The sequence below is a fragment of the Hirundo rustica genome, chromosome 19 (genome assembly GCF_015227805.2).
Source record: "Hirundo rustica isolate bHirRus1 chromosome 19, bHirRus1.pri.v3, whole genome shotgun sequence".
In the NCBI taxonomy this organism is placed as follows: domain Eukaryota; kingdom Metazoa; phylum Chordata; class Aves; order Passeriformes; family Hirundinidae; genus Hirundo; species Hirundo rustica.
This window is the reverse complement of record NC_053468.1, coordinates 4,322,485-4,349,631: the sequence shown is the minus strand read 5'-3', so window position 1 is coordinate 4,349,631 and position 27,147 is coordinate 4,322,485. Positions and strand designations below refer to the sequence as shown.

General features: G+C 50.5%; 1 protein-coding gene across 1 annotated transcript; it reads left to right on the top strand.

Moving 5' to 3' along the window:
* The first annotated feature begins 6 nt into the window (after positions 1 to 6).
* SUPT6H (SPT6 homolog, histone chaperone and transcription elongation factor) lies at positions 7 to 25,716 on the top strand. The gene is made up of 37 exons (XM_040082604.1): positions 7 to 195; positions 5,263 to 5,394; positions 5,846 to 5,998; positions 6,162 to 6,232; positions 6,718 to 6,913; positions 7,587 to 7,671; positions 8,068 to 8,341; positions 9,516 to 9,617; positions 9,857 to 9,970; positions 10,448 to 10,537; positions 11,001 to 11,143; positions 11,371 to 11,522; positions 11,997 to 12,095; positions 12,267 to 12,396; positions 12,500 to 12,650; positions 13,020 to 13,174; positions 13,643 to 13,838; positions 14,046 to 14,185; positions 14,264 to 14,381; positions 14,478 to 14,554; positions 14,682 to 14,817; positions 15,215 to 15,352; positions 15,676 to 15,843; positions 16,523 to 16,650; positions 17,636 to 17,843; positions 18,275 to 18,422; positions 18,653 to 18,795; positions 19,547 to 19,687; positions 20,771 to 20,966; positions 21,100 to 21,338; positions 21,552 to 21,665; positions 21,778 to 21,902; positions 22,347 to 22,459; positions 22,861 to 22,938; positions 23,017 to 23,183; positions 24,324 to 24,499; positions 24,650 to 25,716. The coding sequence occupies exons 2-37, from the start codon at positions 5,286 to 5,288 to the stop codon at positions 24,834 to 24,836; spliced, it is 5,160 nt and encodes a 1,719-aa protein (XP_039938538.1). The 5' UTR covers positions 7 to 195; positions 5,263 to 5,285; the 3' UTR covers positions 24,837 to 25,716.
* The last annotated feature ends 1,431 nt before the right edge of the window (positions 25,717 to 27,147 follow it).

Here is a 27,147-nt window from a genome sequence, read left to right as displayed (position 1 = left end):
GCCGCCGCCTCCATTTTCCCTCGGCCCCTCGGGTAAGGCCGCGCCGGGCCCGGCGGGGCGGCGTGGGCCGGGAGCGGGGATTCCTTACCGGGGAATAGGCCGAACCCGCGTTTGTCCCGGCCCGGTACATCCCACCCGTGCCAGGCGCCGCGGCGGCTCCGAGCTCCGGTGATAGGCGGCAGGGACGTCCCCGAGGTTGGTGTCGGGCCCCGGTGCGGGGGTGTAAGCGGCGGCGGCCGCCCCGGTGGTGGCCGTGGGTGTGGTGGCGGCAGCGGCGGCGGGCAGGGCCCGGAGGAGGCGAGGCGGTGGCCGGGGTCGAGGGCGGCTCCCCCGGGGCTCGGGGCCGCCGCAGCCCCCGCCCCGTGCCGCAGCGGCGGTAGCGCTGGCGCGGTGGGAAGAGCTGTGGATGTGGGGCGATGGCGTGGGGAGCGTCGGGATGCTTTTCTTGGGGTGGGGGAAAGGGTCTGACCTTCGTTTCTCACCGCGCTGGTGGTCCTGGGGCCCCCCTAGTCTGCAGGTGCGATTCCCGCATCTCTCCTCCGGCGGGTGTGATTCCCAGACCTCCGCATTAGGCTTTCCAACCTCCTGGCGAGGCGTTCCCTGGAAAGCCAAGGACCTGGGAAAGCCCTTTTGGGTTTAATAAATGACTGAAAGGTGGCAAACGATTGGTGCTCCTAGGGGAGGGAGGTTATTGTGGAGTTCCGCAGTCATCTCCGCTGCTCTTTTCTTTCCTTGAATGCGACGATGTGGAGAAGGAAGGTTGCTCCTGAATTATTTAGGATAACTAAACTGTAGGGAGTTGCAGAGACCAGATAACACTGGGTAAGGGAGTGCTACTGTGATAAATGAGATGTGGCAAAAGGTGTAAGGAAGGTAACAAACACCCCAAAATTGGCTCTACGTCAGCTCCTGTTATTCAGGGAGGAGCAGTAGGTGTCTCAACAATTGTTTCTTTTAAAACAACTTCGACACCCCTTCGTAGCCTAAGAGGGATATTCTGAAATTACTTTAGAGGAGGAGGAGAAGAAAATATTATTACGCTGCTGAGTAAAACGGTTGGCAGTTTGTGTCCTGGCCATTCTGGTTAGACTCTCCCAAAAAGGGAGCGCTGGAAAAGGCAGGGGCAGGAGCAGAGCAGGTTTTTGGGCAAGCAAAGCCTTTGTGTCCTCACCTTAGGGGAGAAGCTTGCTGACAGGAGATACCATCCAGGTGCGTGGAGTCATGGGCAGGTCAGAGAAAGCAAGGGGGGAGCATCAGTTTTCTGTTTCTGACCGGAAATTATGATGCAGCAGGGCTAAAATAAACAGGAGGAAGCGCTTTTTTTTCACACAACCTGCTATTAAGTGTGTCACCCTGCCACAGGACGTGCTGCCACCTGATAGCATCGGGGGCGGCGGGACCAACAGGAGCATTAAAACCAACAAAGCAGGTATGGGAAGTTCCTGAGCTGTGGTGGCTGCCTGGGCTTTCCCCATGGTTGGTCCCAACTCATCACTTCCCCCCCCCTGTGTTCCTCCCACCGAGAAGGGTGGGAGTGTCAGGTTTAAACGCAGGCTTCAGAAATCTGTAAAACAGCTGGAAAAGCTACATATAAAACGATGAATTGCTGATGTCGGGGCTGGCAGGCCCCAGTAGCTGTCAGAAGTCCGTGTGGATACCAAGAAATGCCTGTGAGGAAGAGCTCAGCCTTGGGGTGCCCGTGAGGGTAGCTTCTCATGGTGTGAGTGCCTTGCAGTGCTTCACAGGGATCATTGCTGTTAGGCTCATAAGCTTCGAATTAAAAGATGCCAAGATGATTTTGCCTGAGTTCTGTGGTGATACACAGCCTGAAGATCGTTGCTTAGTTTTTAGTGTTAAATCCGCGCATTCCAGCTCAGCCATGGCATTTTATTTTATTTTTGAAAACTGATACTGACTTCACTGAGAGCTTCAGGGGGAGAAGAAGTGGAATTATCTTTGCAGTTCATTTGTGTTTTTCCTAGTCAGACATTTGTTGTCAGTCTTGGACTCTTGTGGATGTACTTGGACTGTGGTAAAATAATTTCATGGGCATTTAATTGACAAAATTAATAGATTTGGCTTTGTTGGGCTCTGCATTTTGAGTCGAGTTCCCCAGCTCTCTTTTTCTCACAGAGCTTTCTGAATCCTGCAGTTTGACCCTTTGAAATGTGACCATGAGGGCTGAGTGAGATGTTCAGTGGTGGCTTTGGCAGTGTGCTTCCCTGGATCTGTGTGATCCCAGATGGACTGTGAGTTAAATCATGAAGTGATAGAAGTTAGAACCATCCCTGTCCAAGCCCTCTGTCCCCCGCCCAAAAATCTCCCACAAAACAAGTGTTAATGTGGGATTGATGTAGTTTCTTCCACAGAAGATGGGGAGAAGTCAAGGACTCTTTGCTGCACCCATGCTGTCCTAAAGCCAAGATGAGCACCTGGCTTTGTTGGTTTGTGTATTCAAACTGTTATCCTGAGGTTGATTGCTGAGTATTATATATATCTTGCTCTGAGGACACTGCTTGGTTATTCTCTGAACACCACTGAGGTTTCCATCCTTGTAGCTGGGAGAGTGTCAGATATTTCTGCTTTCTCTCACCCCACACCTGCTCAGGTGAAGCTCTTGAGGGACTTTTCTATTTCCAATCTCCTGAGTAGCCAGCAGATATCTGGATGTGCGAATGATTTCTGAAATCCTCAGGTTCTCACAAGGCAGCACTTGTTCTAAAGGCCCTGCCTCACCTTGCAGAGTCTGCAGCCGATGTCCATCTTGGGCCTGACCTGGTCAGAACTCAACGGTCCCAGTTAAAAGGAGCCTGTGGACTCTGGATCAGCGCCCCTGTGCCCTTGAGCTGAGCAAAGTGCAGACACTCCTGATCAAAACAGCTGGGCTGGCCCAACACTCCTTGGTCCAGAGTCTTTAAACCCTCCTCAGGTCTCTCCCTGTGTGACCACACCAAGTTCTGCTTCTCCACCTCTGCCCGTTTCCCTGGCTTGTTTTGTTTCAGATTAAGGCCTCTCTGGTACAGAGACGCCTTTAATCCATATCTGGTTTAACATTGTGCTTCTGTTTTCCATGCTAAGTGACATCCCGGCTGTCCTGTGGTGAATTTTGCTGGAGCTGAAAGCTCACAAACTTTTGTGGGTGGTGGCTTGTGTGGAACCTGCTTGGCTGGATCATTAAATAAGATGGTTTTCTCAAGTCCTATTTGTTCCCTGTGTCCAGATAAATTTGAATTTATATGGAGTAAAATTGCCAGGAAATTTTGAGCAGGTGATGAAGGCAAAAGTTGGAATTGTGAGCTAAATAACTTCACTGGCAGAGAATGGTGAAATTGAATGTGGTGCTTTCACAAGGTGGATTTGTGTATTGATCATGGGCAGGAGATAAATGAGGTTATTAGGCTTGGAGAAGCCACTCAGCCTGCAGGTTTGTGTATGTTTATACACCCTGGTGAGTACCTGGAGCAGAAGGATTGGTGAGAAAGTGTGAAGTTGACAGAATATTCATACCCAGGCTGATAAACATAATGCCTGTTTCTCTATTATGTGCAGTCACACGATTCATCAGTGGCGTTTGCATCAGGAACACACATTTAACCAGCATCAGTGCTGCCCTCTGAGGCGTTATTTCTGAGAGGGATGCTTAAATACAAGTGTTTGACTCCCAAGGTGCCCTCTTGAGGGTGGGGATCCCACACTGAACCAGAGCAGCCACGTCCTGTCTGGATGCAGAGCAGCAGCCTTGACCTGCTGTGATTTCTGCTTGTCTGGAGCATCCTGCATAGAAGTTGGCCACAGCCAGGGAGAATGAGCTGCTCGTTCCACTCGTGTCTGAAACCTAGCAGAGGTCTTTCCCTCATCTTTGTTGTGGGTTTTCTTTGATGAGATATGTATGACACGTTCCTTTGGAGCTGCTCATATTCTAAGGCTTAAAAAATCATCCAAGATCAGCCTTGGACCTTTTAACTCTAACTGAGCACAAAGTCCCTGTTTTTCTCCAAGCTGTTGGAGCAGATGTGCTTGTGCAGCAGATGTGTGGATCTCAGGGCAGAGCAAGAAGTCCTGCACACAAGAAGTGTCGTGGCAAAGCCTTGATCAGGTTGTCCCATGTGGGACTGATTTCCCTCAGCGGGTTGTTTGCAGTGGGGAAATGATTATGGGAACATTTTGAAGCGTTTGTTTAGGTATCATTCCCTGCCATATGGAATTCTTTTCTCATCTTTTTTTTTTTTCTCTCTGTTGTTCTTGCGTGTTTGTGTGTTGAATTGCATCAGATGTAGTTTAACATGGAGGTTTTGGCTGTAGATCTGACACCTCTGAACTGCTTTTTGTACTGCTCCTTCCCAAAGGCCTGTACTTCTTCCTGGGCTGGCATTCTCATCCTCACAGCCATTTGAGGAGTTGATTTGGTTTTCCTTATAGCTGACTCTTGTAAGGTTCAGTCGTTTTGATGCATGTAAAAAGAAGGTAAAAAAGACTTCCTTTGAAAATTTCAAAAATATCTGTGGGTTTGTAACCACCAGAAGTGGAAGGCTCCGAGAGGCAAACACTTGGCAAACACTTTCCTTTGTGCCAAGCTTGGTTTATGTTGTTTCCAGAGACTCCAGTTGGGAAAAGCATCAAACAAAAGGCTCTGGATGTAGAAAATGCACTGGTTTTGTAGTTTTCTTGTTGCTTCCTCAACTCTGGGTCAGGCCCCTGGCATGGAACGTCCTGTCTGTGGCTCTGTGACTTGTGGGCAGCCACAAACCCCCTGCCCCAACCCAGGACCCCCAGACCTCTCTCCAGTTTGCTCTGTGGGCTCTGCAGAGTCTCTCTCACAGCCAGCGATCGCGGCTCGGCCGAGGCCCTCTTCAGGGTCACCCTGGCTTCGTTAACTGAGTGAGGATTAATCATACTAAGATCCTAATTAGCTGGGCTGCGTGCCTGACACCGTGCAGCATCAGTGGGAGCTTTCCCAGCGTGTGGGAGGGTGTGGATGGGATGGAGGCTCTGGCTGTGTGCACGTTCCAGCGGGGAGTGTTGCTGTGACAGCTCCTGCCCGCCTCACCCAGATAGGGGTTGGCAGGAGCTGGCAGCTCCTGGCTGCTGCCTTCTCCTGCCTAATCTCTGGTGACAGGGATGTCCAGGCAAGGTGGACACTGGGCCTCTGGAGCTAATTTGAAACCCTGCTCGCTTTAGCTGCCCTCTCTCCAAAACCTGGAGGGGGAAGTGCTTGTGTTCTGCTTGCTCAGCTGATGCCAGGGGTGTTTCCTCTTTCCCCAGCTGCTGTGTGAGAGGCTGCAGCCATGTCTGACTTCGTGGAGAGCGAAGCAGAGGAGTCAGAGGAGGAGTACAACCAGGATGGAGAGGTTGTGCCCAGAGTAACCAAGAAGTTTGTAGAGGAAGATGAGGATGGTGAGTTTGCCGAATGGTCTGTGTTCGTTGCTGTTCTGTTCTGCATCCCGTGGCTCTGCAGATGGAGCAGTAACTGTGCTATTATGGCAGGCCCATCTGTAGTCCATCATCTCAGCTGTTTGAGTGCTTCCCTTCCTCCAAGTGCTCCAAGAGGTTTTTATAATTAGCAATAAAAACACGCTGCTTCACCCCCGTGGGACTTGCAGTCACACAATTTGATAGTAAATAATAAAAGCTGAGGAAATCTCCCTGTGTGACCACTCCACCTGTTCCCTCTGCAGAGAGAGCACGAGACAAAAAGTGGGAATGTGGCCAGAGCAGCTGCCTGGGTTCTGTGTCAGTAAAAGTGTTCAGTTAAAACTCTGTGTGGATGGCGTGGAGGAAGGTGCTGCTTGCACAGGTCTCAGTGGATAACCAGTAAGTGTCTAACACGTGCTGCTCTCCATCCCAGATGAGGAAGAGGAGGAGCTGAACCTCGATGATCAGGATGAGCAGGGGAACCTGAAAGGATTCATTAACGATGATGACGATGAGGAAGAGGAGGAGGAAGCCAGTGACTCTGGAGACTCCGAGGATGACGTTGGCCACAAAAAGAGAAAGCGCAGTAAGTTTTGTGATGTTTGTTACTAGCAGGGCACGGTGTAGTGCTGGCAGAGAGCACCCTCTGCCCTGGCCTACGTGTGCTGGGTGAGCTGTACCCTTTTGGGCTTAGTGTATTCCCAGATTAGGAAAGGGAGAGTGTAACTTAGCTCTGCTGTCTTCTTTAGCTTTTGATGACCGTCTGGAGGATGATGACTTTGACCTCATTGAAGAAAACTTGGGCGTTAAAGTCAAAAGAGTGAGTTGTGTTCCCATGGTGCTGGTAATGGTGTGTGGTGTGTTTTAGCTCCAGCCTGGCGTGAGCAGACAGTGCCTCCTATGAGCTCCTGCCCTCTTGGAAAGGGAGAGCTGGGTGCTTGAAGGAAGCAGGATCTCTCCCTGCCCAAGCGACTTGGGACCTGGCTTCCCAGAGTTTGCAAACCACTTTTTTTTCTGGTTCCTAAAGCCTGCTGTGCTCCTCCCTTTCCACCACTTCAGGACAGTCTCATCTTTTGTTCCTGCGTGCTGCTAACCTCAAGGTCAGCACAGGCTGTTACGGGCTCTAAAGCTCGCTCTGTAACGTTGGAGTCACATCAGCCAGGCCAGCGCTGGTGGTGACAGCAAGTGGCACAGCTCCTGGGGGGGGTGGCTCTTCTTCCCTGTGTGCCTGTGCTGGGCTTCATCCTGCTCCCTCCCAGTGCTGAGCCAGGGGTTGTCAGCTCTAACACGGAATTTTCCTCGCAGCAAAAATTCAGGCGTGTGCGAAAAATGTCCGATGACGAGGACGATGAAGCGGAAGATTATGGCAAGGAAGAACACGAGAAGGAAGCCATTGCTGAAGAAATCTTTCAGGATGGTGAAGGCGAGGAAGGAGGGGAAGCTGTGGAAGCTCCTGTTGCTCCACAGGAGGAGGAAGAGGAGGAGGAGGAAGATGAATCTGGTGAGTGTGGATGGTCAGTTAACATCCAATGTTTGTCCTAAGATTAAAGCACAGAAACAAAGTTCAGACTTTTCTCTGAACTAGAAGTATCCAAAAGGCTGTGACCCTGTCATGGTGAAGCTCTTATTGGTCTGATTAGTACAGTCCTTAGAATTAAACGTTTCTGGGTGACAGGTTTGGTTTGTCTGTCTGAACCACTTTGTGCAGGAGCACATTATGTGTGCTGAGGTCTGGAACACCTCCCCTAAACTGCCTCAAAAATGAAAATGCTTCAGAGGAAGGCGCTCAAGGCACTGTTTAGTACCTCACAGCACAGTACATGCCTGCTGATGTAGGGCATCAGGCTCTCACTGCTGCTATACCAAAAAAGTTTTGAGAATTCTTTCTACTGTCCAAAGCAGCCAGCCCTTTCCTGGCTGTATTTTCAGTGCACTGAGCTGCAGCTCAAATGGCTTTGCCTGGAAGTTTGTCTGGAAGTTTTTTCCAGCTTGTGACTGTGGTTCGGGCTCCTGAACTTTGTGAGATTGGTGTAGGAGATGGTGTGGGGAGCTGGGCAGGCTGACAGCCATCAGCAGCCTAAGTGGAGGCTCATGGTTGCACTGGCTGAGCTTTGTCAGAGGTAGCATTTCTGTATCCAAGTTCCCTGACCACTGAATTGTTTCTCAATGTCCAGACATTGATGACTTCATCGTGGATGATGATGGACAGCCTCTGAAGAAGCCAAAATGGAGAAAGAAGCTTCCAGGATACACAGATGCGTGAGTATTGATTGGAAGTTGGCCTGGAGCCTTGAAAATAGTGCTCAGCTTACTTGGATCTTGCGACTGCAGAGTGATTCAGCTTGTGGTTAGGTATTGCTAGTCTTTTTCCCAGAAGAAACCTGATAAATTTAGACATAGAGCTTTCAGTGTGTGATTTCTGAAACGTGTGAGTCCTTCCTTTAGTCCCCTGGATTTTTTTAAAGGGTTACCAAAACCAGGCCCTTAAGAGAAATATTTGCATTTGAGAGTTTGTACCTGTCCATGACTTTTTAGCCTGGGTGGGAAACGAAAGCTTAGACAGTGCCCCTGGCTCCTCTGTGTGTCTGCAAAGATGGTCTGTGAACTGCACCTGAACCATAGGGGTTGTTTTTTATTTGTTTTTTTGCTTTCCAGTGCTTTGCAGGAAGCCCAGGAAATCTTTGGCGTGGACTTTGACTACGATGAGTTTGAGAAGTACAACGAGTACGACGAGGAGATGGAGGAGGAGTACGAGTACGAGGATGAGGAAACCGAGGGGGAGACGCGCGTGCGGCCCAAGAAGACGACCAAGAAACGCGTCAGTCGCCGCAGCATCTTCGAGATGTACGAGCCCAGTGAGCTGGAGAGCAGCCACCTCACCGACCAGGACAACGAGATCCGCATGACAGACATGCCTGAGAGGTTCCAGGTGAGGCAAGGGGCTGCAGCTCTGCAGGCAGAAAGCATTTTGGCTCCCAGGCCTGGGAGCTGCTGGATGGATTTTGGAATCTTTTTCCCTCTTTGATGACCCTACCTGTCAAATGTACGGGGTAAAACTGCATTCAGACGTGTCAGTGACGTGGGAGCTGTTGTGCCGGTGCGAATCTGGGTTTAGCTCCAGCCACAGCTTCCCTGTGGCCGCTGGGTGCCAGTGTTGCATTGCTGAAGTGCAGGGCTTGGGCTCTGCTGGGATGGCTTTGTGCTGGATGATGTTAGGAATTCCTGGAGCTGGACACATGGAGGGCAAGATGCAGTGCCAGAGAAGGCAGGGGAAGGTTTCTAGCTTACCTGTTTGCCAGCCCACACAGAACTTCTGTAACTGACCTTACTCAAGGTGATGAGACTTAACACTGCTCTCAGTACAAAGTGCTGTTTGTGCTGTGACGAATCCTTCTGGTGTCTCATGTTTTTATTTTAATTTTAATATTCAGATTTTCACTGAAAATTCCAGCTCCCTTTAGTATACATTAGTGTTACTCTGTGCAGATGTTTATTACCCTTCTCTGTGCAGTGGGATGTGTGAAGCTGCCAGTTCTCCAAAGGACTTTTTCCCCTAGTCTGTGCCACAGAAGGAAATGCTGTCTGTGATGTCTTCTGGCTGTAGGTGGCCTGTTCACACGTATTTTCATCTTCGCGGATGTCAGTGGTGACTAGAGCAGCACCTCTGAAAGAGAAGTGGCTGAGACTGAGTGCCCGGAGAGGCTTTGGAGCTGCTTTATCTTTTGTTACTCTGTGGCTGCAGCAGCAAAAGTGGTAGCAAGGCGCGGATAGATTGGAACAGAGGATGTAACTGCGGGAAATTTGTGAGTCTGGTGGGAAGTGGAGATATCCTCATTGATTTTTACAGCAGACTTTGCACCGTTGCTGGCCTTTCCACGAGCCTTTGACAGGACTGTAGCTGCCTGTATCTAGTGTAAATGCAGTTTCCTGTGTGCTCAGAAGTGCAGACATTGGAGTGATATCCTTGGCAGCCTGTAGGTGGGGGTCCCCAGAGGTAACCTGCAGCTCAAAAAAATTAAAATAATTTCCAGGCTTCTTGGAAACGTGGCAGTGCAAGCCCTGGTGCTGCTCGTGCCTCTGCTCATGCTGTTGTCTCTTCCCAGCTGAGATCCATCCCGGTGAAGAGTGCTGAAGACGATGAGCTGGAGGAAGAAGCTGACTGGATTTATAGGAATGCATTTGCAACGCCCACCATCTCCCTGCAGGTAAGGGACTGTGCCTGGGACTTGTTCCAGGGGTCTGCTGATGGGAATGTGGTGCCCAGTGTGCCACCTTTATTTCTGGTTTAGAGCTGGTCCGTAGACGTGTGTGTCTTCATTTTTGCATCCATGAAAAGCAGCAAAAAGGAGCACAAAGAAATGGAAAGAACCACAATTTCTCAGCCTTAACCTGGGGCTGCTCTTTTAGGGGATCAGAGTGAACACCACGTGTTTCTCCTTTTCAGGAAAGTTCTGACTACCTTGACCGTGGACAAGCCAGCAGCTTCAGCCGCAAGGGGCCCAGCACCATCCAGAAGATTAAAGAAGCCCTGAATTTCATGAGAAATCAGCATTTTGAGGTAATCTGCAACTTTTCTTCATTACCAAGATCTGTCTCTTTTTCCTGACAGGATTAGCAGGGCTGCTGGAAACATTTAGGGCACGTGGAAGGGGCTGAGATACCATCCCTGCTTGCCTCTCCTGTGATGGAATGATGCTCCGCTGGGAATTGCGGCTCACCTTATGTGAGCTGTGGCAATGCAGGTTTTTAAGGCCTGTTTGACAGAGCTGCTGTCATTGTCTTCCCCTGATTCTGGACAAATTGAGGCTGAATTGAGATGGGGGAATTTCTCTTGAGCCTTGCTCAGTCCATCCAGTCTGTCCTCTGAGGCGTTGCTTGATGTTGCAGAAGTTTTTTGTGGTGTATTCTTTGGTGGAGGAAGAGCTGCCCCATTAATTTGTTGTCCCACGAGGAGCAGGAGCTCTGTCTGGGCTCCTGGCTGCCTGGAACAGCCCAGTCCCCTGCGCAGGGGTGACGAGTCTCATTTCTGACCCAGGTCCCGTTCATCGCCTTCTACAGAAAGGAATATGTGGAGCCAGAGCTGCACATCAACGACCTGTGGAGGGTCTGGCAGTGGGATGAAAAGGTGAGGGATGTTTTCCTTGCTGGTTGTCCCATCAACATTTGTCCTCCTTCCTAGCCTGATTCTTTTAGCAGTTTGTTTTTGCCATGTTTGGGGTTTTTACCCGTGTCTTTTTGCATTTTTGCTGTTGTATGGTGGTAGAGGGATAGCTGACAAAGTAGGATCCAAAAAATCCTTCCCCTTCACTGATTTCCTTTTGTGTAGTGACGTTTCCTGCCAGCAGTTCAGGTTGCTTCTCTCCTGTCAGATCCAAACCTGGATTTTGTTTTCTTCTGTTAATATAATGCGTCTCTGAGATGAGACCCGCCACATGTCACTTTTGGCTTTGGCTGCAGATGAAGATTTTAATGATAATTTTTATACGATAAATATCCCAAAATCCTCAAAGTCCCTGTTTGGGAAGGGAGGAGACAGATAACACACTGCAGTGGGGTGTTTCACTGGGATTCTTTTGTTCTCGTGTCAGTGGACCCAGCTGAAGATCCGCAAGCAGAACCTGACACGACTGTTTGAGAAGATGCAGGCCTACCAGTATGAGCAAATCTCTGCTGACCCAGACAAGCCCTTGGCTGATGGAATAAGGGCCTTGGATACTACTGACATGGAGAGGTAGGGTGCCAGAATTTCTATATTTATTCCATTGACTTGCCCCAACAGCACAGCTGCTCTGGCCACTACAGAGCACCCATAAAGCCAATAATGGGAAATACTTAAAATTCTTTTGGGAGATGAATCCAAGGGCTCCTCTTCTGCCTGACCTGAGTCAGAGCAGGTTCCTTGGGCGTTCTGAGCATGACCTGGCTGCAGGCAGGGAGTAACGTGGTGCCTTTCTGTAGGCTGAAGGACGTGCAGTCCATGGACGAGCTGAAGGATGTGTACAATCACTTCCTGCTCTACTATGGCAGAGACATCCCCAAGATGCAGAACGCCGCCAAGGCCGCTCGCAAAAAGCAAAAGCGTATCCGGGAGGATGGTGAAGAAGAGGAAGGTTTGTCTCCCCACGTTTGATAGTTTTCTCCTTGTGGGCAGCTTGAAAATCCTGCTTCGAAAGAATAGGAAGAAAGTTTGGTGAAAAGCCCATGTGCTTGCACAAAGCATCTCTGCTGCTCCTTCTGTCTCAAGTTAGTTCCAGGTCTTTCAGGCGCCTTGGGAAGTGTTTAAGGTTTGCCACACAAGGTGCTTTCCAATGGAATATGAGTGCCACCCCTTGTGGCAGGGGTGGCATCAGCAAACTTGATGTATATTCTAATGTGTTCTGTTAAAACTGCAAGAGCTACACTGAAGACAGCGTTTCCAGGGCCTTTTTCCAACCCTGAATAATTTTAAGGCCACTGTGACCTTTGAGATGCCTTGGTGGGATTTAGGGGCTCTGTTGCACAGTGTAGATTGTGTTTAATCTCCTTACTGTGCTTCTGACACGCTCCAGCTGTCTGGATGCCTCTCTAATGTATCCTTCCTACAGGTGAAGGGGAGGATGCAGAGGATGATGAGCAGAAGGGGCCTGAGCTGAAGCAGGCTTCCCGGAGGGATATGTACACCATCTGCCAGGCAGCTGGGCTGGGTAAGGCTCTGCTCTGTCCTGCTGGGCTGCAGTGGCCTGGCCCACCTGCTCTGCAGGGCGCTGTGACTCACCTGTGGAAGGAGCACTGGGGATTTTGCTCGCTATTAACTACAATACCCTTGTCCTCATTGGTTTTTTATTTGTTTTTTTGGGTTTTTTTTCTTTCACCAGACGGCTTGGCTAAGAAATTTGGTCTGACACCTGAGCAGTTTGGAGAGAATCTCCGAGACAGTTACCAGCGTCACGAGACAGAGCAGTTCCCTGCGGAGCCCCTGGAGCTGGCCAAGGATTATGTGTGCAGGTCAGTGGAGAGGGGGTTCTGCGTGGAGTTACTGTGGGTGTGGCACAAGTGAGAGGATCTGGGGACGTTGTTCTAAGCCTTCACGTTGCCTTTTTGCTTGTAGTCAATTCCCAAGCCCGGAGGCAGTGCTGGAGGGAGCGCGGTACATGGTGGCTCTGCAGATCGCCAGGGAGCCCTTGGTCAGACAGGTCCTGAGACAGACTTTCCAGGAACGAGCTAAAATCAACATTTCACCAACCAAAAAGGGGAAGAAGGTAAGGAAGGGAGCTCTGACTCTGTGGGTCAGTTTGAGGAAGGATCTAAATAAAATACAAATGCTTGTTCTCCCATGTCAGTGGGAACTCTGAATAAATCTCAGCTGTAGCAGAGCCCAGCTCAGCAGCACGCTGCATTTTTAGTCTCAGCATTTTACCAGATGAGATGTTGCCTTCAATCATTGAAACGGTCTCTTTCTCTGGGACTGGGAAGCAATTCCACTGTGTCCTGCTGGGGAAGGAAATGCAGGCTGGCAGGAATAGGGCTGAGGGGATATTGAGCAAAACCCATTGTCTGCTGTGGCACACAGAAGGATCCTTCTTCATGAATGCCCTGTGTGCATGCTGACTGTCTCTGCTCTTTCCCAGGATATTGATGAAGCCCACTATGCCTATTCCTTTAAATACATGAAGAACAAGCCTGTGAAGGAGCTGAGGGATGACCAGTTCCTGAAAATGAGCCTGGCAGAGGACGAGGCACTGCTCACCATAGATATCAGCATTGACATGAAAGGAGTGGAGGGGTGAGTTCCCACTGGCTGTGCCATCCCTGACTTGGCAGAGCTCATTCATGCAGTGCTCTTAGAGCACCTCTGGCACCCAAACTACTCCTGAAGGTCATGGCCTGGTAGTTTCCTCCACCTCAAAGTTAAGTAGCCTCTCAGGGTCTTTGCTTTTTTCATCATCTTGTTGAGAACTTTAGCAGACATCTTACGCACTTGAAAGCAAACTCTGAAACCTTGGGATTTTTGTGGAATGTTTGTTTCCCAGCCAACTTAGTTCCTTCCCTGCCCATCTGAGTAGTCACACTATGCAATATGGGTGTGCTGTGATGTGTCTACAGCATCACTTCAGTAGCTGAAGCAGTGTTTAATGGGAGAGTTGGCTCTTCCCTAATTTTTCCAAGCAGCCACCTGAATCTGAGGTGTGCAGGAAGCTGCCAGCGATGGTGTCTGGAGCCTTTCTGTACCTCCTCCTCCCCTTTCTTGCAGTTATGGCAGTGACCAGACGTACTTTGAGGAAATCAAGCAGTTCTATTACCGGGATGAGTTCAGTCACCAGGTGCAGGAGTGGAATCGGCAGCGCACCATGGCCATCGAGCGCTCCCTCAACCAGTTCCTCTACGTGCAGATGGCCAAAGAATTAAAGAACAAGCTCTTAGTGGAGGCCAAGGAATACGTCCTCAAGGTGAGATGAGGCACAGGTTTGAGGCAGAGCTGGGCTTGCAGACACTGGCAGCCCTGCAGTGTTCTGGGGGTAGCTGCTGACAGGTTCTTGGGGTGGAAGAGGAGGCAGCAACTGAGGGTGGTTCCGCTTTCCCTCCAAAGGAGGGTTCTGCCAAGGCCCTTGCAGTGGATTTTCTCACTCCTCTTTGTCCTTTCTCTGCTCTCCCAGGCTTGCAGCCGCAAACTGTACAACTGGCTAAAGGTTGCTGCCTACAGGCCAGATCAGCAGGTGGAGGAAGACGATGATTTCATGGATGAAAACCAAGGGAAGGGGATCCGGGTGCTCGGCATTGCGTTTTCATCAGCCAGGTAGGAGGGAGGGAATGGTGTCTGGATGCATGTCCAACTTTAGCAGTCCTCCATGTCTGAGTGATCTCTGTTTGACAGGGACCACCCCGTGTTTTGTGCCCTCGTTAATGGAGAGGGTGAGGTGACAGATTTCCTCCGATTGCCACATTTCACAAAGAGGAGGAATGCCTGGCGTGAGGAGGAGAGGGAGAAGAAGGTGAGCCTTGGTGCAGCTGTCACTGAGATGAACATAGGTAGCTCAGAACAGAAACCCTCTAGCTTTTCTACTCTGATTTTCGTCTTTCCTTTCCAGGCCCAGGATATTGAAACGTTGAAAAAATTCCTCCTGAACAAGAAGCCTCACGTGGTGACAATTGCAGGCGAGAACAGGTCAGTCTTTGTGCTGCTTCCACTTGCCAGTCTCTTTGCAGTCCTTTCCTTGTGCCTGTCTACATTTCACCATTTCCAGGACCCAGCTCTATGCTCTCCTCTCAATCCCCTTGACTGTCTCCCCTAGGGATGCTCAGATGCTGGTGGAGGATGTGAAGAGAATTGTTCATGAGCTGGACCAGGGGCAGCAGCTGTCCTCGATCGGAGTGGAGCTGGTGGACAATGAGCTGGCCATCCTCTACATGAACAGCAAGAAGTCTGAGGTGAACCTTCTGCTACTCCAGCTCTCCCTTAGTCTGTTGCTCATTCGTGCTGTGTCATCCTCCATTTGTTGTGCTGGCCTTGCATCATCCTCTGTCTCATATGATCCATTTGGACAGTCACGTACTGATCTTTGGATCAAGGCAAAATACCTTAGGCTTCCCCGAAGAGATCAGCACCAGCAGATGCGCAAAGTGGATATTGATGTAGTCAGAAATGAGTGAGATTGTTCCATTACTAATTGCATAAGAGCTCCTGGGAGCCTTTGACCTCAGCTTTCTTTGCCCTGAGCACCGAGTGCTTCCTTGCTGCAGTCCCTGTCTGGTGCATCTTTGCTTCTTGTGGTGCAAAGCGTGAGAACAGCGCGAGGGTTTTCCCTGATCCTGTGTCCCATTGCAGAATGAATTCCGGGATTACCCCCCTCTGCTGCGCCAGGCCGTGTCCCTCGCTCGCCGCATCCAGGACCCCCTCATAGAGTTTGCCCAGGTCTGCAGCTCTGATGAGGATATTCTCTGCCTGAAACTCCACCCTCTGCAGGTAAATTTTCCTTGGGTGAGAAAGATCCTTGTCTGCAAGAGAAAGCGGCCCGTGAGGTTTGCTTTCAAAGAAAAGGTTTCCAAGTTAAACTTGTGCAAGTTCTGCCTGTTCTGTGCCACATTCAGGCTACACAACACCTTCCTTTTTTGGTTTTTTGGTTTTTTTGTTGTTTTTTTTTCCTTCTTATCAGCCTTTAAGCTGTTCTCAGGGGTAACTCTGAGGTGCAACACAGCTCCTGGGAAGCCAATATGTTGTGTTTGGCTCGTGGCAGAGGGTTGCACAGATCCATCCTTTCCGGGGCTAACACCCCTTCTCTCTGCCAGGAGCACGTGGTGAAGGAGGAGCTGCTGAACGCTCTCTACTGCGAATTCATCAACCGTGTGAACGAGGTGGGGGTGGATGTGAACAGGGCCATTGCTCACCCCCACAGCCAGGCTTTGCTGCAGTACGTCTGTGGCCTGGGACCACGCAAAGGCACTCACCTGCTGAAGGTAAGGAGGCTTCTGAGCCTGCCTGCAGAACATCACCGGCGCTCTGTGAGAGCTCAGGAGGTGGGTCAGGGTTCCCCGCGCCAGGTGCAGCTGACAGCTCTGTTGATGTGTGTTTTTTACCTCGCTGTGCCTCGCCCCGAAGCTACACGTGGACTTGGTGTCCTTGAGAGACCCAAGCAGCTCAGCAGATCCGTCAATCCCAGCCAGCTCCCAAACCCACAGGCGTGGATGTGCTGTCAGAGCATCGAGACACCTCCACAGTGTAGAAAACACGAGGCAAAAAGCCAACGCTTTTCCTGGGAGTTGGAGCCGTGATGATGTGGGATCATCGTCTTTCACACAATGTTGAGACACTGGCGGGGAGCAACAGCTTAAGAGCTGTGATGGGCGTGTGTCAGATGCTTTGAACACTGCAGTGTGCAGTGTGAATACTCTGCTTTTTTCCCCAGACAAAAACAATTTGGGTTGGAAGGGACCTTAAAGATCATCTAATTCCAACCCCTGGCCATGGCCACAGACATCTTCCACTAAAGCAGGTTGCTCAGAGCCCCATCCAACCTGGCCTTGAACAATTCCAGGGATAGGAAGTCCACAACATCTGTGGGCAATCTTGTGTTTGAATAGCAGGGTTTATACTCTTGCCTCTCTCAAGGTTTTATATTTTTGCCTCTCTCTGCAGATCTTAAAACAAAACAACACCCGTCTGGAGAACAGGACCCAGCTGGTTACGATGTGTCACATGGGACCCAAAGTGTTTATCAACTGTGCTGGCTTCATCAAAATTGACACAGCCTCACTGGGTGATAGGTGGGTTTGGGTTTTGTTTGATGTGCTATGGGGTGTGGAGTCAGTGTGTGACCTTCCCCGAGTCAGTGCTCCCCAGAGGTTCTGTGTGGCCCCTCTGACTTTAGGCCAAGTTCAGGCATTGCTGGTTATTAATCTGATTCTTACGGGCAGCTGAACTTGCACAGCAGCAGTGTGAACTGCAGAAAATGAATTATATGGCTTGTTCTGCTGTGAAGGACTCTTTGTGGTCAAGAGGAACTAAACTAAAACCAATTGTTCCCTAAAATAGTTGTCATGCAGTCATCAGTAACCCATGGACGCTTCAGCTTAGTTTCTGCCTGGTCCTTCCAACAGTATTTTATTTTTCTAAAGTTTCAGACTTGAGAAATAACTCAGCAATTTGGCTTCTCTTAAGCCAGTAGCAATACTAGGAAGTTTATAGGGCATTAAGTTACTGGTAACTGCACAAGAGGTATTTTGAGGACAGCTGTGACCTTGTTTCTGAACCTGACTGGCTGCTTTGCACAAAGGGTCACTTACTAGAAACGTGCTCTCTCCAGGGTTTTTTGCCTTTGAAAAGCAATGTGAGAAAGAACACCTGGCTGAATCCCTACACTGAGTGATCCAAACCCGCTGGATCCCTTGATTCTTGCAGGATACAAATCCCAGAGATGCTGAGGGCAAAGCGTAGCCCATCCAAGCAGCTCAATGGCAGCGCTGAATTTGTGTGAGGAGAGAAACTGCAGAGAGCTGTGTGCTCACAGGGAAGCTGTAGGGATCAAATCCACCCAGCATCCAAAATGCCCGGCTGTGTCTTTGGAGCTGCAGGCTGGAGTTTGCCAGGTCTTGCCTTGGCTCCTGTTGGTTTAGCAATGAATAATTCATAATGTCCTTTTCGGAGTACTTTGTTCTGTGGGGGGCAGTGGTGGTGCTCAACAATGTGCTTGATCACTGAGCTGCAGGAACAGCTCAGAGCCCTGATCTGAACGTTTTTGTTTTGTTCCAGCACTGATTCCTACATAGAAGTCTTAGATGGCTCTAGGGTCCACCCTGAGACCTATGAATGGGCAAGGAAAATGGCAGTGGATGCTCTGGAATACGATGAATCAGCTGAGGATGCAAATCCTGCAGGAGCTCTGGAGGAGATCCTGGAAAACCCGGAGCGCCTGAAAGACCTGGATCTCGATGCCTTTGCTGAAGAACTGGAAAGACAGGTGCATTGGGGGTTCCTGGTGCTGAGAAGCAGAGGGGAAGCTCTGCTGCCCAGCTGAGATTCTCATGTTTTATAGCTTTATCCTTTTTAGGAGCTGGGCATGAGCTGTGCTGTCATAAAATATATAAACAGCCATGATGAGCAGTCAGTGTCTGACAATGGCATGCAGTAAATGCTTGCAGGAAGTACACTTGGGCCAGGGGACAGTAATTAGACCATTTAAGCTCTTCTCCCTGAAGTTTTTTCTAAATGTGTTTGTCCTTTTGACCTCAAAATCCTGTGACCATGTTTCACAATTTGGTACCTGCTGCATTCCCCTTTTTTAAATTCGCTGTTTCAAAAGTTGCTTGAGTTCTTCCAAAACTTACACCGGATTCCCTACTGACCTTCTTCCTGCTTCTCACGCCTTTATAACCTCTGAATCCCACCCAGGGCTACGGTGACAAGCACATCACTCTGTATGACATTCGGGCTGAGCTAAGCTGCAGGTACAAGGACCTGAGAACCCCGTACCGTTCTCCCAACACCGAGGAGGTCTTCAATATGCTGACCAAAGAAACTCCAGAGACATTTTACATAGGTACCTTCCTGTTCACATGCCTGCTTTCTGTTCTCCTAAGTTGACACAGGTTGTGTGAAGGTGGGGCAGAGGGATCTTAGTGAGCGTGGTGCTGGGACAGTGAAGCAGCTTTTCAAGTACTTGGGTGGCCTCCTAACACCTTCATGCGTGAACAACCAGCCTTAGATGGAGGGAACTGCCCAGCTCTGCAGTTTTTCATTCTTTCCTTCCCCTCTCCCGTCACCCCACAGGTAAAATGATCATCTGCAATGTGACTGGGATTGCCCACAGGCGCCCACAGGGAGAGAGCTACGACCAGGCGATACGGAATGATGAAACTGGCCTTTGGCAGTGCCCTTTCTGCCAGCAGGACAACTTCCCAGAGCTCAGTGAGGTGGGGCTGCTTCTCCTGACAGGCCTGCCTTTGTCAGGAGCCTGCTCTCAGCAGCAGTGTTGTGTAGGGTTCTTGGGAGACGAGGTATCAGAGCCAAGATTGCATCTGCAGTGCCCCAGGATCCCAACCTGATGTGGCCTTTGGCTGTAAATAAAATCTGTTGCACTTCTGACTAATTGCTTCAGTATAGATTTGACAGGTCTTTTATGGCTACATTATGGCTTTTAGAGTGAAATGGACCTGGGGCTAAGCTGGCCAGTTCTTTGCAGATACATAAAGCATTCTAATTTATGGTCTGGGGTTGTGTTTTATGCAGAGAAATTGCCTGTGACACTGAGAACAGAAGGCTCTGCCACCTTCTCAATTTTAAGAACTTATCTGGACCACCTGCTGCTTAATGCAGCTGTACTTTAGGTCCCTTCTAAACGCTGTGAATTCCAGGCTGGGTAATCCGTGACTTTAAACCCCTATAGTGTTCATTAGAGACCAGCCCTGGCTGCAGGCTGGTGCTCAGGCTCTAAAAATGTTCTGACCTTCCTGGTTGCAATGTCCCATAAACTGAGCAGAACTGGAGGAGGAAGATTGCGTTACCGGGTAGCATTTGTTGAAGTCTTCTGTCCCCTGCCCTTCCACAAGTCTCTGCTGGCTGCACCACTTTGCTGACGCAGCTTTTGGACTCGTTCTGAGTATGAACTGCTGGGGCTATTTTGTTTCCATGCTGAATGATTTATTTGCTTTTGCCTTGCTCAAGGTTTGGAACCATTTTGACAGCGGTTCCTGCCCAGGTCAGGCCATTGGAGTGAAGACACGTCTGGATAATGGTGTTGCTGGCTTCATCCCAACAAAATTTCTTAGTGACAAGGTGGTCAAGAGGCCAGAAGAAAGGGTGAAGGTATGAGAGCAGGGGATTTTCACACTCCCAGCGAGAGCTGGAGGAACCTGGAGCCAATACCAAAGACTCAGAGTTCGGTTAATAACGCTGTTCTTAAATGACTTTTCCAACCTTATTTTCATGTAAGGACTTCAAATCAGCAGGAAGTTCAGGTTCTGGTTAGTGTCCTTGTCCCACGGTGCAAATCTCCCTTGGCAGCTGGTGGGACCCTGTTAATCAGTTAACACGTTGTGCTGCAGGAGGATTTATTGTTGTCTGGCTGGAGTCTGGGTTTAGGAGACCAGAAGGCATTCTAATGCAGAGCTGCCCTTTGTTTCTGGCTTTTTAAAGAGTTCACAGAAGTGTTTTTGGACAGGCAAGGGTCATTTTCCCTCTTAGAGCTTTTTCTTCCCTCTCCATTAATTTGTGGAGGTCATCAGAGTTACTCGTCCTGTTCAGGACAGGGTTTGGAGTTCTGAAAGAAATGGAATAACACCTTTTTATCACGTAATAAAATAGTGGTTTAACATCTTTGCTGTCTTTTGGGGTCCCCAACAGTCCATGCAGGTGATGGATAATTCTGCAAGCTCAGAGGTCTCAGCATTTCTTTAAAGAGTTGTTAATTAACTTCATCATGGTTAACTGAACTGAGACATTGCAGGTTTTGTGGCAGGATTTTCTGCCTCACTTTTTATTAGAGCAATCCTTTGGGTATCTGCTTCTGGATGCACTTAACTGCTTTCTTGCACATGTTGAAGTCCAATTTTTGCTGCTCCCATTGTGAAAGATATTTGAAATAGAAAATTGATTGTCCTCACCCTCCAGACGTGCAGTTTTCCATGTGCTGTGGGTAATGGGTAATAGATGCACTGGAGAACTGCCCATTTTTCCCTTAATCTCTTTTGATTCTGGTCATTTTTGGCATCAGTTGACTTTCAGTTCGTGTAGAAAGATCGCTTTTAAAGGCCGTACCAGTCTGAAGCAGCTGAGGCGATTTGTTCCTCCTCGGTGTCAGCAGGATCTCCCATGGACTGTTCTGTAGCGCAGGGATTCTGGTGTATCTGCCCAGCCTGCTGCTCACCTGGGCCTGCACCTCCTCTGCAGGTGGGAATGACCGTCCACTGCCGCATCATGAAGATCGACATTGAGAAATTCAGCGCAGACCTGACCTGCAGGACCTCAGACCTCATGGACAAGAACAACGAGTGGAAACTGCCCAAGGACACCTACTACGACTTCGACTCCGAGGCAGCGGATCACAAACAGGAAGAGGACATGAAAAGAAAGCAGCAGAGGACGAGTGAGTTCTCTTAATTTCTCTCTCCCTTGTAATTCCAGCCTTCCCGGGCTGCTTCGGGACAACCAGCACGATTAGATACAGTTTCATTAAAGCAGTTCCTCCTGGGAAGCTGAACGTTCCCTTTGTTCCCCAGCGTACATCAAGAGGGTAATTGCTCACCCATCATTCCACAACATCAGCTTCAAGCAAGCAGAGAAGATGATGGAGACCATGGACCAAGGGGATGTGATTATCCGGCCGAGCAGCAAAGGGGAGAACCATCTGACTGTCACCTGGAAGGTCAACGATGGCATTTACCAGCACGTGGATGTCCGGGAAGAGGGCAAGGAGAATGCCTTCAGCCTGGGCTCCATGCTCTGGATTAACACAGAGGTAAAGGGAAGGGGAAGGATTTATGTTACAGATTGGCACAGCCCTTCTGTCCTCGGAGCTGCTTTTGCACTCTTAGAGAGTGACTTCCAATACATTCTCTGGATCCTTAGACAGTACTTGTCTTTTTTTTTTTTTTAACTCTAGCCTTGCTGTGCATTTAGGGTGTATGACCAAATACACCCTAAATACCTCTTTAAATGTGTTTGTTCAAAGGAATTTGAAGACCTGGATGAAATTGTTGCTCGTTATGTCCAGCCAATGGCTTCTTTTGCCAGAGACCTGTTGAACCACAAATACTATCAGGACTGCAATGGTGGAGACAAGAAGGTGAGACAATCCCAGGATGTGGTAACTCCTTAGGAAGATATCCATAGGCTCTGTGTGCTGCTGAAAGTGTGGGCTCCTCTGGAACGTTTATCTTCTTTCTCTCTCTAATTAGAAGCTGGAAGAGCTGCTGATAAAGACCAAGAAAGAGAAGCCAACATTTATTCCGTACTTCATTAGTGCCTGTAAAGATCTACCTGGTAAATTCCTCTTGGGATATCAGCCTCGAGGCAAACCAAGGTAAGTGAGAGGCAAGCCCAGCATCTGCATTGAGTACTGCCAGTACCAAGCCTCAGCTGACTGCTGCCAGTTTTTCTTCCAGCTCTGTCAGAATCCCTGTAAATCACACCTACTCTTTGCCAGGATTTGGCCTCCTGACAGTGGAGGACCCATTTCTAGCAGTAAATCTCACCCAGGAGACTCCCATGTTTCTTAACCATCTGGCTTCCATGGGCAGCACTGCCCTGTGGGTGTTGTGGGAGTGCAGGCAGGGAATGATGGATTTTTCATGGAAAGGGTAGTTTGAAGCAATTGTTGGAAGAAAAAGTGTCTTGGGTGGATCTATCTGTTCATTATCAGTACAGCCGTTGCCTGTGGTTTTAGTCCATGCCTGTTCTGAGTGTGAGCTGTCAGTGAGTGACTGAAACAGCCTGTGGTGTCTCATGCTGTCCCTGCTGCTCCCAGGATAGAGTATGTGACAGTGACACCAGAGGGATTCCGCTACCGGGGCCAAGTCTTCCCTACTGTGAATGGACTTTTCCGATGGTTTAAGGATCATTATCAGGACCCTGTTCCAGGTGAGCAGCCTAAAACTTCAGTGCCTCAGCTCTTTGTTTATCACACAATATCAGGGACAGTTATTAAAGGACACTTCTGAAAATGTGTCCTAGAATTTTCCTATATGTGCAAAGTTTCCAGTCAATGCTTGGAACGTTTGGCTCCATGGACTGATCCACTGAGAGCTCCCACGAGAGTTAATCTTTCATCAAGGGAGCTGTGCAGCAAAGTCTGGACCTGTCCCTTTCCTCTCCTTTGTCTCTCCCACCACACAGTCCAGCACACACCATTCCCTGGTAGCAAACCATCGGGCCGGAACAACCGTCGACTCCGTTTTTTTTTTTTTTCAAATCCTGAGTTTCAGACTAACAGCCGCTCTTCCAGGAGAATTCATCTATCTCTTGGTTGGTATTTTACACAGGCATTACCCCCAGCAGTAGCAGTCGGACCAGGACTCCAGCCTCCATTAACGCTACTCCAGCTAACATCAACCTGGCAGGTCAGTGCAGCCCATTCCCGGCTGGAACTGGGGTTTGAGCTGCTCCTCTTTTCCTGATGCAGCGTGTCTCCCCTGCAGACCTGACACGTGCAGTGAACGCTCTACCGCAGAACATGACCTCCCAGATGTTCAGTGCCATCGCTGCTGTGACAGGCCAGGGACAGAACCCGAATGCCACCCCGGCACAGTGGGGCTCCAGCCAGTACGGCTACGGAGGCAGCGGAGGCGGCAGCAGCGCGTACCACGTAGGTGTCACTTAAATTTCTGGTTCTTGCTGCTAAAAACCACTGGGAGCCTCCAGTCCTGGGGTCCCCAACTCCTGGTTTTGTCCCCGTGGTGCTGCACAGGCTGGATTCTTGAACCAGGTTCCCTTTTGCCTCCTGTGACTGGAGAAATGAGGCGCACAACACAGCCCTGCTCCGGGGGGGAATTGGAGCAAGGAGCAAAGTGGTCTGGCCCCCCCCAAGGAATGTGGCAGGGTGGAGAGGAGGGATCCAGCAGTGAGGGCACACAACTTTCTGATTCTGCCCCTGAATTGGCAACGTGAGCTGCCAGCGGAGGAGATTAGCTGGGAAAGTATGCGCTGAGTTTGCAGGGCTTTTCAGCTCAGCGCTAATCTCCGAGCTGCACCGGCGGGGAACACCTCAGCCTGACCCAACACCCAGGGGCTTTGCAGGGAGTGAGATGGAATTGGACAGTTTTGGCTCATGCTGAAGCCTTTCTTCATGTGTGCCTGCTCCTAGCTGACACTGAGGCAAATTCCAGCTGTGGAAGGACTGAGGAGCCTGGGTGCAAAAAACACACCCAAGCGTTGTACCCAAAAGAGAGGTGCTGCAAGACAAGGCTTGCAGGGAGGAGTGATCCTTCTTTAGAACACCTTGGGAGGCTTTCAGGAAGTTTGGCACAGTAACTGCTGAGCTGAGGATAGGCAGGGACTGTGGATAAACTGATGTGTTAATCACCAAGACATCTGAAGAAAAAGGGAGGTGAACACCGGGAGGCAAAGACACTTAAGCTCTTTGTGGGACAAGCAGCCAGCTGGCTTGGGATGTGGGAGGGAGCCGTCCCGGGAGCTGCTGCACCTTCTCTGCAGCCCGCAGGGGAAGAAGTGATCTGTTCTTTGTGCTCACTGCAGGATGTCATTGCTGCTGGCTTGCCCCAAGTGTCTCTTGCACCCCCTGCCTTTGCTTGGCTCGAGCATCTCCCCTTGGGCTGAACAAGGAGAGCAGGCTGTGCTGGCCCAGCTCTCAGGGGGAGAGCAAATGTGCCGTGTTCTGCAAGCCCCCAGCCCTGCTGAGTGAGGCTGGGGACCCTCCTGGGTGTGCAGACCCCCCCCAGCCTGGCAGGGTCCATCCCCTGTCCCCTGACAGCCTCTGCTCTCGCAGGTCTTCACGACTCCAGCACAGCAGCCGGTGGCCACCCCTCTGATGACCCCCAGCTACTCCTACACTACTCCCAGCCAGCCCATCACCACGCCCCAGTACCAGCTCCAGGCCAACACCACACCCCAGTCCTCCCAGTCACAGCCATCCTCCAGCTCCAGGCAGAGGCAGCAGCCAAAGTGAGTAGCTCCTTGTGCTCGTGTCCGTGCCCCGTCTCCATTGCTTTTCTTGATTTTTGTGGGGGGGGGAAAAAAACCAAAACAAACCACAGGTAGGGAGAGCAGGGAAGTTTTCCTGTCGCATCTCACGTTGTCCCCGTGTCCTTGCAGGACCAACAGCCACGCTGCCATCGACTGGGGCAAGATGGCCGAGCAGTGGCTGCAGGAGAAGGAGGCTGAGCGGAGGAAACAGAAGCAGAGGTTGACCCCTCGCCCCTCTCCCAGCCCCATGATCGAGAGCACGCCCATGTCCATCGCCGGGGACGCCACGCCTCTCCTGGATGAGATGGATCGATAGGACCCGACACCCGACACCTCCGCTCTCTCCTCCAAGGAAGGGGGAAGGAGAGGGGAACAATAGGAAGCGACTTCCCTTAGACACTTAACTCCTGTTTTATACGTCGTGGGATGGTGGGAAATGACTCTTTGGTGATGCGCACCTGAGCGAGAGAATAGACTTGGCAGGGCTGGTTTAAAAATATATACTATATATAAGAAAATTATATCATAGAAAGGAGCACTGCATCGGCCTCTGCGTTCCAGGCTCCGGTTTTGAGGCACCTTGGAAATTTAGCGAAGCAAACGTGAGGTCAAAGGAGTCTGTCCTTGCACGTGCACAGCGCTCTGCTTTCACCCCCAAGACTGGGAAGCAAACGGAGCTGAAAGTGCATTGCCCTGGAGCGAGCCTGTTCCCTTTGGATTCTCCCAACCCCTGACCATCGCCTCCCCTCGGCCCGAGACCACAAAGCGAAGTCGTGGGGGTTGTGACAAGCGAACCAGAGTTCTCACAAAGTTCCTGTTGTTGTTTGCTCCATGTTTTCATGCGTGGCAGGCTCAGCAGAGCCTGTGCCAGCCCCAGCTGTGCCTGGATGGGTCCAGCACGCCGGCTTGGGGTCTTGCTGGAGATGCAGCTGTTGTACCAAAGGCTTGCTCTCTGCTCTGGCTTCTTTCGGAACAATATTTATTTAGTTATGATTTTTTTTTTTTTTTTTTTTTTTTTTTTTTTTTTTTTTTTTTTTTTTTTTTTTTAAACTCAGACTGCGAAATAAAACGGCAGCTTCCCTGAGACAGACACGTGGGTTAAAGCAGCAGCCCGGAGTGCATGGCCTCCTCCTCTGTACCCGCTTCCCCTGCCCAGCTGTAACCAAGAGGGGTGAATAAATAGTGTTTTTACTGAATGCTAGCTCAGAGGTTTTCTGCCTGCCCCCTGCCCTTCACCTTAGGATTTGCTCAGAGCGGAGCTGCGCGGTGGAAGCCGATGCTCCTCCTTCCTTTGTTGCTTGGTGTTGCCCTCTGTGTGCTGGAAGTTTCACAGAGAAGCCGATTTCTGTTGTTAAAAGATGTTTTGTTACGGATGTACCACATAGAGACATGACAGCGACATTGGGGGGCACCTCCCTCTTGGATAGGGAGAGGGCGGATAAAGTGGAAAACTTGTGTCAGAAACAGCCCCGTGCCGTGTTCCGGAGGGATTGCCAGCGATGGCAGAGACATTTCTGAGAGGGAAAGTTCCTGCTGCACACACTCTCCCCTCTCCTGCTTTGTTAGTAGGGATTTTCTATGGAAGCAGAGCCTTTGTTCCTTCCCAGTGCTCCTGGTCAGCCTCCTTTGCTAGGAAATGAGCAGGAACGGCACATCTTAGGAAACAAAGCTCTTCTTTGCATCTAAATGCTCCTGAAGAATGGCAGCGACCCGGGGGACAAAGCAAAGCTCTTTGCACAGAGAAATGCGGGTCCCGGCTTCAATGCCATCCCCTCCGCAGTGCTGAGGGGCTGACAGGGTCCTGTTCCTCCCGAAGCCACCCCGGCCCGTGGGGAGAACGTGGGCTGGGGCCCACAGCTCCGAGGTTGCGGGTGGATGAGCCTGGCGCTATTTTCTTATTTCGTGGGGACTGTACGATAGGGATATAACCAGGAGCAGCTCCTTACCGGTTGGACCTGGAAGGGAGGGGAGGGCTTAGTTGTGTGTTGTTGCCTCCTTTCTGGCTGTCTTTGTTTTTAGTTTTTCCCTTGCTGTCAATAAAAGTTCTACTTTTGGGAAGCTCGTCCGCGTGCCCCGCGTCCATGCTTCCTGCCGGGATGCTGCGGCCGCCGCGGGGGCTTTGCAGCCGGAGAGGAAGCAATGCCTTCCTCCACCCTTGGTATTCCCCCCTGGACTCGTGTGATCCGCTTATTTCAGGGATTTGGGATTGCACCGCGCGCTCCCCAGAGCGGGGTTTGCTGTCTGCTTGGCTCCCGGCGCTCCGGCTCTTTCCAAGTCTGGAATTTGGTGCTGGTGCAGGGAGATCTTTCCACAGCCTCGCCCTTGGAAGCGCTTTGGAGGAGTTTGTGGCACTGCCCTGTTCCCCGGGGCTCCCCCAGGCAGGATCCCCACCCAGCAGCAAGGGACACAGGCACCATTCCGTGCCTCAGCTCTTCCAGCAGCATCTGCCTTTGTCCCGGGGCTGGAAAAGCTTCTATTGTCCCACTCTAAGGAGCTTTGCAGGCATTTGAGGAGCCTTCAGGGCGGGCCAAGGCTCTGTTCCTCCCCAAGGAAGGGAGAAGGAGTTGATGCTGGTGTGGGTTGCACGGGAAAGGCAAGGGGTTAAGAGGATGAGAGAGCTTGGGTGG